The 15700-nt window shown below is 37.9% G+C and overlaps 1 protein-coding gene across 1 annotated transcript; it reads left to right on the top strand.

Annotated features, from left to right (window-relative positions):
* Nucleotides 1-3740: 3740 nt before the first annotated feature.
* LOC129058411 (olfactory receptor 5H2-like) lies at nucleotides 3741-4683 on the top strand. The gene is given in 2 exon segments (XM_054551201.2): nucleotides 3741-4030; nucleotides 4032-4683. Coding segments are annotated over 2 exon segments (942 nt in total).
* The last annotated feature ends 11017 nt before the right edge of the window (nucleotides 4684-15700 follow it).

Below are 15700 nucleotides of genomic sequence, written 5' to 3'. Positions count from 1 at the left end.
TAGAGTACTCTTATTTCATTACCTCACTGTTTCGCCATTTGTTTCCCATTCATGTCTTATTTGCTGAACTTTATTCTATTACATAAGGGAAACCGCTCTCTCTAAAGCCACTAAAAATCATGTACTTTCTCAGTACAGTGATTTTCCTTCACTTCTTGTCCTACTACACCATTTATTTTGGCATTTGGCCCTGTACTTCACTTTGTCATTCTTTGTATCTTTCCTCTCTTTATGTCCCCAACACTCAACTCTCTAGTTTCCCTCCTGCTTCTTCCCTTGATCCTTCTGTTCAATATCCTTTTCTGTTCTCTCCCTCATCTCTCTTTTGAACATCCAGGTTTTGGGGGGCTGCAACAGGAAATAAGTTATTGAATAGATATTGAGTTTAACATATAAATGCTAGGAAAGTTGGAGAAATTCACTGGAAAACAATGGCAGGAACAGAAGGAAGCAAGGCAGTGGTCAACAGCCAAAATTCTGTTCCAACAGCAGCTTCATGAGTGTGATTGTTTCTGCTGTTGAACTGCCAATGACACAGCTTATATTATCTGTACCATTGTTTTTTAAATGCAGGATGCATGTTCTGAGATCTTGATATTTTTGCTTCAACTGCCTTTGTACTAATTTTTTTTTAATTGACCATGTACATTTGTCTCCATTTCTCTATATCCAAATCAAGGTTGAGTGGGTTGGATTACACATATCAAAGTCAAATCCTTTGTCTGCCACTAAGATCCATGTGGGAGAGAAAAAAGTATCAGATGTTGACCATCCAATAAATGACATCCATTCCCTATATTACCTTTCAATATAACTCCTCCAGTTGTTTTTCTTTTTTTTTTTTTTTAAATGTCAACTTTTATTTTAGATATAGAGAGAATATATGCAGGCTTGTTACATGGGTATATTGCATGCAGTTAGTGAGCAGAGTACCCAATAGTTTTTCCATCCATTCTCCCCTCCCTCTCCCTTGTACTAGTCGAAAGTGTCTATTGTTCTCATGTTTATGTCCATGTGTGTTCAATGTTTAGCCCCACTTGTAAATAAGAACATGTGTCATTTGGTTTTCTGCTCCTGTGTTGGTTTGCTTTGGATTATGGCCTCCAGCTGCATCCATGCTGCTGCAAAGTACATGATTTCGTTCTTTGTTATGACTGAGCAGTATTCCATCTTGTATATGTACCACATTTTAAAAATCCAATCCACCCCTGCTGGACACCTAGATTGATTCCATGTGTTTACCATTGTGAATAGTGTAGCAATGAACATAGGAGTGCATGTGACTTTAACAACCAAGACAGCATGGTATTGGTACAAAAACAGACACATAGACCAATGGAACAGAGTAGCAAACTGAGAAATTAAGCCACACACTTGGAACAATCTTATCTTCAACAAGGCTGACAAAAAACAAGCAATAGAGAAAGGATCCCCTATTCAGTAAATGGTGCTGGGATGGCGGCTAGCCATATGTGGAAGAATGAAACTGAATCCTTTCCTTTCACCATATACAAAAATTTATTCAAGATGGATTAAATATTTAAATGTAAGACCTCAAAATGTAAAAATCCTAGACGAAAATCTAGGAAGTATTCTTCTCAACATCAGCCTTAGCAAAGAATTTTCAGCTAAGTCCTCAGAAGCAATTGCAATGAAAACAAAAATTGACAAGTGTGACCTAATTAAACTAAAGAACTTCTGCACAGCAAAAGAAATCATCAATAGAGAGTACACAGACAACCTACAGAATGACAGAAAATATTTGCAAACTATGCATCCAATAAAGATCTGATATCCAGAATCTATAAGGAACTTAAACAAATCAGCAAGCAAAAAAATGTAACCCTATTAACAAATAAGCAAAGGACATGAACAGATCCTTCTCCAAAGAAGACATACAGGCAGTCAACACATATAAAAAAATGCTCATCATTAATCATCAGAGGAATGCAAATCAAAATCACAATGAGAAACCATTTCACACCAGTCATCATGGCTATTATTAAAAAACAAAACATGCTGATGAGGCTGTGGAGAAAAGCAAATGCTTATACACTGTTGGTAGAAATACTTTAGTTCAGCCACTGTGCAAAGCAGCCTGGAGATTTCTCAACAACTTGAAACAAAGCTACCATTTGACCCAACAATCCCATTACTGGGTATATACCCAAAGGAAATTAGGTCATTATACTATGAAGTATTTTTGGTGCTATGCTTTGCTTTTCTTAATGTACTCTCCAATAGGTAAGACATCCATTACTATGACTTCAACTACTCCAATGACTCTCAAGTTATTTCTATCACTCTAATAGAATTGTATTACTAATACTAAACATCTCACCTACATGTTCAAGGCATGCTCACACTGCCAACTTGTCAATGCCCATGAGTTCTCAGTCTCTATTTTGAATGACAATCTACCTACTCACAAACTGACTCCTTTTTCCTTCACTGAATACTACTTTTCTATCAAATATGTGACTAAGTCCTAGTGACACTACTTTCTGAATGCTTTAGAATCTATTTCTTCATCCTCATTATTTGCAAGATTATAATACACATGGACTGGGCACTTGCAAACTTAAAATCCAAAGCCCCCCATCAACAGAACGAACCCCCTCTTGGCCAAAAGGTCTCCAGAAAAACTGTAAAAACTTAGTTCCCAGCCATGACAGGGTGGGAAGTCAGATGTGCCTTGTTATGCTTCCTCTGTTTTGCAGTTTAGATATGACAACTGACCAGTATTAATGTTAAGATAGAGATTATAAGACTGACAGAACATATTCTTTGTGACAATAAGATTCCAAATTATAAACAGAACTTAAGGCCACACCAGGCAAGGTTTAAGTCAGGCACCTCTACACTTAAAGAATAAACTGTGTTCTAACTGCCACAAGGTTTTCCTTTTTCTCTAGCAGCTGAACAGTCACTGGCCTCAAGACAAGCAAGATTAAAACAATTTGCAGCTGCACCAGATGCTCAGTAACTGAACCCCTGCTACGAGACATAACTACAGCTTTTATTGGACAAGAGACTGATGTCAGTAACTTTCTCCAGATAAGAAGAAAACTGACAATGGACTGGTTCTGGCTGGTTTACAGAGACAGTGCATTTATGTGCCTTCATGTCCTGAGAAGATTTTTTGATGTATAGGGCCTAACTGTAACACATTTAAATGTTATCTCCACTCCAGTGTGAACATGGGTTGTATGTTACATACATGTTTGTTCAATATGCATGTGCCAAGACTACCTTCATGAATACTCATAGATCCTCCCGTAACCTGTTGAATATGTATATTTAGCCAACTTATTTAGCCTAAAGCTCCTACCTCAAGCCCTCCTCCTTTGATGTGCCTGTCTCTGGTCTTGGCCAGAGGCATGCTTCCCAGTCTACTTGATGGCCACGTTGCAGGCTGTAACCCCTTACAAGAAATAAGTCTTCTGTCCTTTTCTAAATTTACAAATAGTGATTTTCTTAAGTTAACACACATTACATGCATTTCTGTCATCTGCATTTTAAAAGTAGATTATTTGATCACATTTTTAGAATTAAAATGATTGCATTTATTTTGATTTCTTATATTTCCCAAAACAGTTTCCATCTATTACAGGAATATGAAAGAAAATTAAAAGGGTATTGTAATAAGAGTATGTTTTTCTATCAACTTCCCTCCCCCACTATTTGCTTTATAAGTCTTAGTGAATGCTCTTTTACATTTACTGCATTTCATTTCAGGGATGTCGAACGAGGACATGGAACAGGATAATGCAACATTGCTGACAGAGTTTGTTCTCACAGGACTTACATATCAGCCAGAGTGGAAAATGCCCCTCTTCTTGGTGTTCTTGGTGATCTATCTCAACACTATTGTGTGGAACCTTAGTCTGATTGCTCTTATCTGGAATGACCCACAACTTCACATCCCCATGTACTTATTTCTTGGGAGTTTAGCCTTTGTCGATGCTTGGATATCTTCCACAGTAACTCCTAAAATGTTGGTTAATTTCTTGGCCAAAAACAGGATGATATCTGTCTGAATGCATGATTCAATTTTTTTCCTTTGCATTTGGTGGAACTACAGAATGTTTTCTCTTGGCAACAATGGCATATGATCGCTATATAGCCATATGCAAACCTTTACTATATCCAGTGATTATGAACAATTCACTATGCATACGGCTGTTAGCCTTCTCATTTTTAGGTGGCTTCCTCCATGCCTTAATTCATGAAGTCCTTATATTCAGATTAACCTTCTGCAATTCCAACATAATACATCATTTTTACTGTGATATTATACCACTGTTTGTGATTTCCTGTACTGACCCTTCTATTAATTTTCTAATGGTTTTTATTTTGTCTGGCTCAATTCAGGTATTCACCATTGTGACAGTTCTTAATTCTTACACATTTGCTCTTTTCACAGTCCTAAAAAAGAAGTCTGTTAGAGGTGTAAGGAAAGCCTTTTCCACCTGTGGAGCCCATCTCTTATCTGTTTCTTTATATTATGGCCCACTTCTCTTCATGTATGTGCGCCCTGCATCTCCACAAGCAGATGACCAAGATATGATAGACTCTCTATTTTATACAATCGTAATTCCTTTGCTAAATCCCATTATCTACAGTCTGAGAAATAAACAAGTAATAGATTCATTCACAAAAATGGTAAAAAGAAATGTTTAGATCTCATAGTAATATCTGTCATTTTTAGTAAAAAGAATTTTGCAGTTAGATAAGGTGTTTCGTTAAGTGTTCAGTTATTGTAATTATAATTGTTTTAGCATTTTAATGACTTAAGGTTTTATACCTAATAAACTCCTTGAAATATTTATATATGTTATTCAAAAGCATCCAAGGAACTTTAACCTGGTGTTCATGTCATATTAGATAATTAAAGCAGAAAACAAATGAAAACATTTATAGGTTTAAATACCCTTCATGTGGCTTTATAAATGCCTTAAGTGTTAAGCAATGTAGTTCTCTCAAAAGTATTTGAGTAGGAAATATAATACAGCTGACAGAATTGTATAGTCTGGAAACATCACATTTAACTGGATTGTGGTGGCAGATTTGTGTTTGGTTGAGCGATAAAGATCTCAGGAATCAGCTGTCCCTCAAAAGGTCTTTTACTCTAGATTATTGGAATTGGGGAACTTCACTTCTTATAAGAATTTAACTCATATATCACTTGAAGCAGTAAATAGAATGGGAAATGCAATCATAAAATGAGAAGTGAGTTACAACTGTCAAGGCAAGGCCAAACTCTAAGAGGGTACTTTTATCTCTATTCATTTCTATGAGTAATAAGAGGCAACTTGCCTCTCTTTACTTACAATGCCTTCAGAGGCCTTTTACAGTTGTATTTGAATGATACTGGAAAACATGAAAAGATTCACATTGCTAATGAATTCAGAAAGCTAACAGATAATTTAAAAATTAAGTTAGCATGGATGTAGAGAAGAAAAATGCCAGAATAGAAAGTAAATGGTATCAATTTTTCTAGCATTAAAAAAAATGAAAACAATAAGAAAAGGAAATCAGTAATATTTCCATAATTATAAGCATTTGTTATGGATAGAAAGTGGCCTTAAATGCATATTACCAAAGATCAAATAAAGCTAAAATGATATGATCTCATCGTGTCCAGTAGGTGGCTGGGAAAGGTGTGAAAATAAGCAAGAGTATGGATGTTTTGTGACTCAGAAGTCCTTAAATTTTACCTTTCCTCACACTACATCCTCTTGCTGTATTATGAGTGATCCATCTTCAGGTCACCCCTACTCTTCCTCTTTCAACACTAAAATTTCATCTATATCCCTATTTATATAATTTCATCTACATTCCTATTTATATCACCCAGGTCCCCAACCTGAAACAACTCACCTGTCTGTTTTGCAAGACTTTAGTTAGTATCTCCCTTATCCTTTTATAGTCTCTTATTTCCTAAACAATGCTGCCAGATAATTTGTGCATTTAAGTTTAATTAAGTCATGTCATACTTAATTAACTTTTAATGGATTGTCATTGCTAGCAGATTATATACATATGTGGTACATATATCTATATATGAATATATACATATGGATATGTTTGTTTATATGTCTGTACAGATTGTATAATATGCATATATATTACTCAACTAGTATTTATTCACCCTGAATTATTTGAGATCTTTTGCAAAAAAACTTCTTGGTTTAACTCTGGAGACTCTTCCTCCACAATTCTCTTAGTGGAACCTGTGTTGCAGCCAAAGTGAGTTACCAGGAGACTTCTGTACACTCCTTACTCTGTCAGGTGCATGTTTTCTTTCATATAGCTCTCTCCACAGAGAATCCCTACTACTGCAACTCACCTCTAAGTCACTTGCGTTTGAAATGATAACTTTCTTCAAGGTGTGTATGAAATGTTACCATTTTATAAAACTTTCATCCACAAAGCTTTTTCTGCTTACCTGGAAGAGGATGGGAGTGTTCACTCATTTAAAACAATTAGCACTTTATTTATGCTTCTTTTAAAAAAAATTCAACTTTTAAGTTCAGGGATGCAGGATGTGCTGGTTTGTTACGTAGGTAAATGTGTGGCATGGTGGTTTGCTGTACAGATCATCCTGTCACCCAGGTATTAAGCCCAGCGTCCGTCAGCTATTCTTCCTGACCCTCTCCCTCCTCCCACCCCCACCCTTCAACTGGTCCCAGTGTGTGTTGTTCCCCGCCGTATGTCCATGTGTTCTCACCATTCAGCTTCCACTTTAAAGTGAGGACATGCTGTCTTTGATTTTCTGGTCCTGTGCTAGTTTGCTAAGAATAATAGCCTCCAGCTCCATACATGTCCCTGCAAATGACAAGATCCCATTCCTTTTTATGTTTATATAGCATTCCATGATAAATATATACCACATTTTCTTTATCCAGTCTATCATTGATGAGCATTAGGCTGATCCCATGTCTTTGCTACTGTGAATAATGCGGCGTGAACATATGTGTGCATGTGTCTTTAAAATAAAAGGATTTACATTCCTTTGGGTATATACACAGTAATGGGATTGCTGGGTCAAATGATATTTCTACCTCTACGTCTCTAAGAAATTGTCACACTGTCTTCCACAATAGTTGAACTAATTTACACTCCCACCAACAGTGAATCAGCATTCCTTTTTCTCCACAACCTCACCAGCATCTGGTGTTTTTGTTGACTTTTTAATAATAGCCATTCTGACTGATGCAAGATGGTATCTCATTGTGGTTTTAATTTGCATTTCTCTAATGATCAGTGATGTCGAGTTTTTTTTCATATGTTTGTTGTTTGCATGTGTGTCTTCTTTTGAGAGGTGTCTGTTCATGTCCTTTGTCCACTTTTTAATGCGGTTGTTTGTTTTTGTCTTGTAAATATGTTTAAGTTTCTTATAGATGTTAGATGTTAGACCTTTGTCAGATGCACACATTGCAAAAATTTTCTCACATTCTTAGGTGGTCTCTTTACCCTGTGTTGATAGTTTCTTCTGCTGTGCAGAAGCTCTTTTGTTCAATCAGATCTTATTTGTCAATTTTTGCTTTTGTTGCAATTGCTTTTGGTGTCTTCATCATAAAATCTTTGCCCATGCCTATGTCGTGAATGGTATTGCCTAGGTATTCTTCTAGGGTTTTTATAGTTTGGAGTTTTACATTTAAGACTTTGATCCTTCTTGAGTTGATTTTTGTATATGTTGTAAAGCAGGAGTCCATTTTCAATTTTCTGCATATGGCTAGCTAGTCCTCTTAACACCACTTATTAAATAAGGAATCCTTTCCCTGTTGCTTGTTTTTGTCAGGTTTGTGGAAGACCAGATGGTTGTAGGTGTGTGGTCTTATTTCTAGGTTCTCTATTCTGTTCTATTGGTCTATGTATGTGTTCTTGTATCAGTACCATGCTGTTTTGGGTAATGTAGCCCTGTAGTATAGTTTGAAGTTGGGTAGCATGATGGCTCCAGCTTTGTTCTTTTCGCTTGGGATGGCCTTGGCTATTCAGGCCCTTTTTTAGTTCCATATGAATTTTAAAATAGTTTTTTCTAGTTCTTTGAAGAATCTAATGATAGGAATAGCATTGAATCTATAAATTGCTTTGAGTGGTATGGCCATTTTAATGATATTGGTTCTTCCTATCCATGAGCATGGAATGTCTTTCCATTTGTTTGTGTCATTTCTGATTTCTTTGAGAAGTGTTTTGTAGTTCTCCTTGTAGAGCTCTTTCACATCCCTGGTTAGCTGTATTCTTAGGTATATCATTATTTTGTGGCAATTTTGAATGGAAGTGTATTCACGACTTGGCTCTAGGCTTGTCTGTTGGTGTATAGGAATGCTAGTGATTGTTGCACATTGATGTTGTATCCTGAGAATTTGCTGAAGTTGCTTATCAGCTTAAGAAGCTTTTCGGCTGAGACAATGAGTTTTCCAGATATAAGATCTTATCATCTGCAAACAAAGATAGTTTGACTTCCTCTCTTCCTATTTGAATACCTTTATTTCTTTCTCTTGACTGATTGCCCTGGTAAGAACTTTCAATATTTTGTTGAATAGGAGTGGTGAGAGAGGCCAACCTTGTCTTATGCCAGTTTTCAAGAGGAGTGCTTCCAGGTTTTATCCATTTAGTACAATATTGACTGTGGGTTTGTCATATATGGCTCTTATTATTTTAAGGCTTGATGCTTCAATACTTAGCTTATTGAGAGTTTTTAACATGAATGGATGTTGAAATTTATTGAAGGCTTTTTCTGCATCTTTTGAGATAATCATGTAGTTTATGTCTTCAGTTCTGTTTATGTGATAAATCACATTTTTTGATTTGCCTGTGTTTAGCCAAACTTACATCCCAGGGTTGAAGCCTACTTGATAGTGGTGAATAAACTTTTAGATGTGCTGGTGGATTCAGTTTGCCAGTATTTTGTTGAGATTTTTGCATTGATGTTCATCAAGGATGTTGGCCTGAAGTTTTCTTTTTTTGTTGTACCTCTGCCAGGTTTTGGTATCAGGATGATGCTGGCCTCATAGAATGAGTTAGGGAAGAGTCCCTTCTTCTTCTTCTTCTTTTTTTTTTTTTTTTTTTTTTTTGAGATAGAGTCTCGCCCTACTGCCCAGGTTGGAGTGCAATGGCACAACCTCGGCTCACTGCAATCTCTGCCTCCCGGGTTCAAATGATTCTCCTACCTCAGCCTCCCAAATAGGTGGGATTATAGGCACCCACCACCAGGCCCAGCTAATTTTTGTATTTTTAGTAGATACAGGGTTTCACCATGTTGGCCAGGCTGGTGATGAACTCCTGACCCCATGATCTGCCTGCCTTGGCCTCCCAAAGTGCGGGGATTACAGGTGTGAGCCACCACAGCCCTTCTTCACAATTAAAAAAAAAAAATAGTTTCAGTAGGAATGGTACAGCCTTTTTTTTCCCACCCGTCTGGTACAATTAAGCTGTGAATCTGTCTGGTTCTGGGATTTTTTTGGTTGGTATGGTATTTACTACTGCCTCAATTTTAGAACTCATTATTGGTCTATTCATGGATTTAATTTCTTCCTGGTTCAGTCTTGTAAGTGTGCAGATGTCCAGGAATATATCTATTTCTTCTAGATTTTCTAGTTTATGTCCAGAGGTGTTCATAATATCCTCTGATGGTTATTTGGACTTCTGTGGGGTCAGTGGTAATATCCCCCTTATCATTTCTGATTGTGTTTATTTGAATATTCTCTCTTTTCTTTATTAGTCTGGCTAATGGTCTATCTATTTTATTAATTTTCTCAAAAAAATCAGCTCTTGGTTTGTTAATCTTTTGAAAGGTTTTTCATGTCTCTATCTCCTTCAGTTCTGCTCTTGTCTTGGTTATTTCTTGTCTTCCGCCAGCTTTGGGGTTTATTTGCTCTTGGTTCTCTAGTTGTTTTAGTCATGATGTTAGGTTGTTAACTTGAGATATTTCTAGCTTTTTGATGTGAGCATTTAGTGCTGTAAATTTTTCTCTTAAAACTGCTTTAATTTCATCCCAGAGATTCTGATACATTGTATCTTTGTACTCATTAGTTTCAAAGAACTTCTTGATTTCTGCCTTAATTTCATTTATTTACTCAAAGGTGATTCAGGAGCAGGTTGTTCAATTTTCTTGTAGTTGTATGATTTTGAGTGAATTTCTTAAGCTTGAGTTCTAATTTAATAGTGCTATTATCTGAGAGACTGTTATGATTTCAGTTCTTCTGCATTTGCTGAAGAGTGTTTTGCTTCCAATTGTGTGATCAATTTTAGAGGAAGTGCCATGTGGCAATAAGAAGAATGTATATTCTGTTGTTTTGGGGTGGAGAGTTCTGTAGACATCTATTAGGTCCACTTGATCCAGAGCTGAGTTCAGGTCCTGAATATCTTTGTTAAATTTCTGTCAGAATGACCTGTCTAATATTGTTAGTGGGGTGTTAAAGTCTCCCACTATTGTTGTGTGGGAGTCTAAATGTCCTTGAAGGTTTCTAAGAACTTGCTTTATGAATCTGGGTGCTCCTGTATTGAGTGCATATATATTTAAGATAGTTAGCTCTTCTTGTTGAATTGAACCTTTCACTATTATGTATGGCTTTCTTTATCTTTTTTAATCTTTGTTGGTTTAAAGTTTGTTTTGTCAGAAACTAGGATTGTAACCACTGGTTTGTTCTTTTTCATTTGCTTGGTAAATTTTCCTCCATCCCTTTATTTTGAGACTATGTGTATCTTTGCATGTGAGATGGGTCTCCTGAAGACAACATACAAATGGATCTTGGTTCTTTATCTAGCTTGCCATTCTGTGTCTTTTAATTGGGCCATTTAGTCCCTTTACATTTAAGGTTAGTATTGTTATGTGTGGATTTGATCCTGTCATCATGATGCTAGCTTGGTGTTTTACAGGCTTGTTTATATGGTTGCTTCATAGTGTCACTGCTCTGTGTACTTCAGTATGTTTTTTGTAGTGGCTGGTGAGAGCTTTTTCTTTCCATATTTAGTGCTTCCTTCAGGAGCTCTTGTAAGTCAGGCCTGGCTGAAATGAATTCCTTCAGCATTTTCTTCTTTGAAAAGGATCTTATTTCTTCTTCACTGATTAAGCTTAGTTTGGCTGGATATGAAATTCTGGGTTGGAATTTCTTTTCCTTAAGAATGTTGATTATTGACCCATATATCTTCTGCCTTGTGGGGTTTCCACTGAGAGATTCACTGTTAGTCTGATGGGCTTTCCTTTGTAGGTGACCTAACCTTTCTTTCTGTCTGCCTTTAACATTTTTTCTTTCATTTGGACTTTGGAGAATCTGATGATTATGTGTCTCAGGGATTATCTTCTCATGTGGTATCTTACCAGGGTTCTCTGCATTTCCTGAATTTGAATGTTGACCTGTCTAGCCAGGTTGGGGAAGTTTTTCTGGATGATATTCTGAAATATGTTTTCTGAGTTGGTTCCCTTCTCCATGTCTCTTTTGAGTACCTCAATCAGGTGTAGATTCAGTCCCTTACATAATCCCATCCCATATTTCTTTGAGGTTTTGTTTATTCCTTTTCATTCTTTTTTCTCTATTCTTGTCTGCCTGTTTTATTTCAGAAAGATAGTCTTCGAGCTCTGAGATTTTTTTCTCCACTTGGTCTATTCTGCTGTCAATACTTGTGATTGCATTGTGAAGTTCTTGTAGTGTGTTTTTCAGCTATATCAGGTCAGTTATATTTCTGTTTGTACTGGCTATTTTGCCTGTCACCACCTGCATCATTTTATCATGATTCTTAGCTTTCTTGCATTGGGCTATAATGTGCTCCCTTAGCTCAGTGAAGTTCATTTTTATCTACATTCTGAAATCTTCTTCTGTCATTTCCATCATCTCAACTTCAGCTCCATTCCGAATCCTTGCTAGAGTCATTTGGAGGAAACGGTGCTCTCTGGCTTTTTCAGTTTTCAGTGTTTCTGTGCTGATTCTTTCTCATCATTGTGGGCTTGTCTAACTTCAATATTAGAGGTTGCTGACCTTTGGATGGGATTTTTGTGTTTTGTTGTTGTTGTTGTTTGTTTTTCTTTTAACAGTCTGGCCATTCTTCTGTAGGGCTGCTGCAGTTTGCTGGGGGGTCCACTCCAGACCCTAGTCACTGCAGTTTTTCTAGTACCTGGAGGTATCACCAGTGAAGGCTGTAAAATAGCAAAAATGGCAACCTGCCCCTTCCTCTGGGATTTCTGTCCCAGGGGAATACTGACCTGTTGCCAGCCTGAACGCACCTGTAGGAGGTGGCTGGAGACTCCAGTTGAGAGGTCTCACCCAGTCAGGAGGAACAGGATCAGGGACCTGCTTAAAGAAGCAGTCTAGCTACATTTTGGCAGAGCAGCTGTGCTGTGTTGGGGACCCCTTAAGCCCCTGATCACTTTGGGCTCTCCAAGGCCTGCAAGCTGGACTGGGTGAAATGCCCAAACAGCAAAGGCATTGGCTCACCTTGCCCCCTCAGCACTCCATCTCAGGGAGAAATTAGAACTCTGTCAGCCGTAGAACATGGGTAGGGGTGGCTGGAGGCCCTGGCTGGGAGGATCTGCCCAGCAAAGAGGAATGGATCAGGGTCCCATTTAAAGAAGCAGTGTTGCCACACCTCAACATAAGAGCTGTGTCATGCTGGAGAACTGCCTCTGCCTTGATCAGCTTGGACTTTCCAAAGCCCACAGGCTGGAATGGCTGAGTTGTCCAAACAACAAAGGTGGCAGCTTGCCCTTCCGCCCAGGAAGTGTGTCCCAGGGAGAGATCAGAGTTCTGTCCAAAGAATATGGGCAGGCATGGCTTGAGGCCCCGGCTGGGAGGTTCCAGCCAGTGAGGAATGATGGATTGGGGTCCCACTTAAAGAAGTAGTCTGGCCATGTTTTGTTAAAGAAGCTGTGTTGTGCTGAGAAGTCTCTTCCTTGTCTGGACCCTTTGGACTCTCCAAAGCCTGCAGGCTGGAATAGCTGAGTTGTCCAAACAGCAAAGATGGTGGCCTTCCCTTCCCTTCCTCTGGGGACTCTGTCCTGTCTCAGTCAGGCTCTACCTTATTGCCAGTGGCTGGCTGGAATTCTAAGCTAGTCTTATCTTGTGAGGTGCCATGGAAGTAGGGCCCACATACTGACGCTGATTGGCCCCCTGGATTCAGCTCCCTTCCTAGGGATATGTATGAACCTCTCACCTTGCCTGAGTTGCAGTTGGGGATCCCAGAGCCATCGTATGTAAAGCTCCTGGGTCTCTGTGTGTGCTTGAGCAGCTGCTCTGCTGAGACTCCACACAGCCCTGGGTGTCGGACCCAAGTCCCTGGTGGAGTGGGCTCACAAGGGGATCTTCTGATCTGAAGGTTGCACTGTGACTTCCCAGGGTTGCACATTCCCTCCCTGCTTCCCTTGGTTGGGAGGTGGGTGTTCCCTTGGTGCCATATCACCGTCACTCCTGGGGAGGCCATCGCCCTGCCCAACTTTTCTTTATTCTTTGTGGGTTGAGTTGTTTGCCTGATCAGTCCCAGTGCAAGTACCTGAATATCCCAGTTGAAGGTGCTATGTTCACTTGATCCTTTCATTCCTCTCCGTGACTGCAACACACTGCAGCTGCTTCTAATCTGCCATCTTGGTCCCCTCCTTATTTATTCTTCTTAAGCTACATTTGGCTTTCTATTTATTGTCTTAAAGATCTTTTACATTACAAATCAGAAGTCCTACTACGTTTTCTTTCTTTTGCTATGAGAGACTCAATGGCTTACATACATGGTGCCCAAAATAAGTACTTGTGAAATATTTGTGAAATTAAATAGAAACCAACAGTACAAATGTGTAAAATACAGTGAATTATTCTTGCTTTCCTTTTCATGAGGATTGACTCTTTGTATAGACTATGAAGAATATCATGGAGAAGCTATTCAATCTTAAAAATTGAACGATATAAAACATATAAATGTTTAAAACAAAATTCATTATTTTATATTTGCAGAGCTCTGCTCACAAAATTAGACCAGATCATTTGCCCTCTTTTTGTTCCCCAGAGAGGTGCCTGCTAAGTGGCAGGAAACAGAGCTAATGGATTACAGTATAGCTGCTTTTATTTTTACTTCCCAGAAAATCCATGTTATTGCATATGTTTATAGTTTATTGATTTTTATTGCTGTATAACATTCTTATTGTACTTATGGTTTTCAGTCAATTATCTATATTTTGCTTGTTTGTTCACTGTTATGACTCAAAGACAAGATCGGTAATATTAATACAAGCATCTGGTGTCTCTTCTGTCATTTTAAAGGCCTAGTTCCGCAGTTGGCTTTTCTTTGAATGAAAAGGTAGAAAACAAACTATGAGTACATGGGCAGGGTATACAGCATCACAAGTCTTACTTTAGATGGGGTCGGGGGCAGGGGAAATAGAACAGGCAATTGGGAGCTCTGAAGAGCTCAGACTTTCTCTGCAGCCTTGTCCTGTACATTTTTAGTTAAAAAATGTATCTGCTCTGGCATGTCCTTCAGTATAATCCTATTTTATGCCTTCAAGAAATTCACCAAAATTGATCATCCATTGATATAATCTCATTCTCACTTCTGTTATAGATTTATTCCTTTTAGTGCATTATTTTTGTATTTGGTGGGATATTAGAAAATAGATAAATTATACACTTGAGGAGACCCCCCCCATTTTGGACAAGATATTCTTCTGTATTTTTTAAAAAGAAATTATAGAAATACATATGTATTATTTAATAGTATTTAGACATAAAGAATAATATCATATTGAAATTTCATATGTTGCCTATAACACTGCTCATGTTGGGTTGAAAGCATCCCATGGAACTACCAATAGTTCCACCAATAGTGGAAATACTCTTTATTATGAAGATGTATTTTTTACTTAATCTTGACATTTAAGTATACATAGTTCTCTCTTTCTCTCTCCTCTCTCTCTCTCTCTATATATATAATATACACACTATATGCATATACATATATAGTCTCTCTGTGTCTCTCTCTATACATATTTGTTTACTTATTGTCTTATAATGTCTTCTACTGTTCATGAGACTGCTGACAAAATTATCCTATACAGTGCTCAAAGAAACAATATAATTAGAATTTAGATAAAAGCACACAGCAATAAAAACTAGAAGAGCATTGTTGTAAGCCTGGGAATTTGGAATTTCCAGCCTTTGCTTTTTCCTTTCATCACTAGTTTGATAGTTAGATGTAAAATTCAATATGACATCTGTTGCAAAGGATGAAGTATTGTGGTGTTTTTAAAATACTTTTTCTTGGGAATTGCTATTGACTGACAATAGCCAATCAAAACTCTATTGTCTCATTTCAGTAAGGGTAACAGGAGGGACCTATGTTTATCAGAAAAAAATGTGTAGCTGGAATCAAGCTTTGGAAGAATTTTCTCAAAACATTTAACCTACAGAGGAGGTGAAGCAAGATGGCTGAATAGAAGCCTCCAATGATCATTCTCCCCAAAGGAACACCAAATTGAACAACTATCCACATTAAAAAGACATCTTCAGGTTGGGCACAGTGGCTTACGCCTGTAATCCCAGCAATTTGAGAGGCCAAGTAGGGCGGATCACGAGGTCAGGAGATCAAGACCATCCTGGCTAACATGGTGAAACCCCATCTCTACTAAAAATACAAAAAAAAATTAGCCGGGTGTGGTGGCGGGCACTTGTAGTCCCAGTTACTTGGGAAGCTGAGGAAGGAGAATGGTGTGAAC

This window comes from Pongo abelii, chromosome 2 (assembly GCF_028885655.2).
Source record: "Pongo abelii isolate AG06213 chromosome 2, NHGRI_mPonAbe1-v2.0_pri, whole genome shotgun sequence".
Taxonomy (NCBI): domain Eukaryota; kingdom Metazoa; phylum Chordata; class Mammalia; order Primates; family Hominidae; genus Pongo; species Pongo abelii.
Note: the sequence above shows the minus strand (reverse complement) of the source record. Positions and strands in the feature narration are given on the sequence as shown.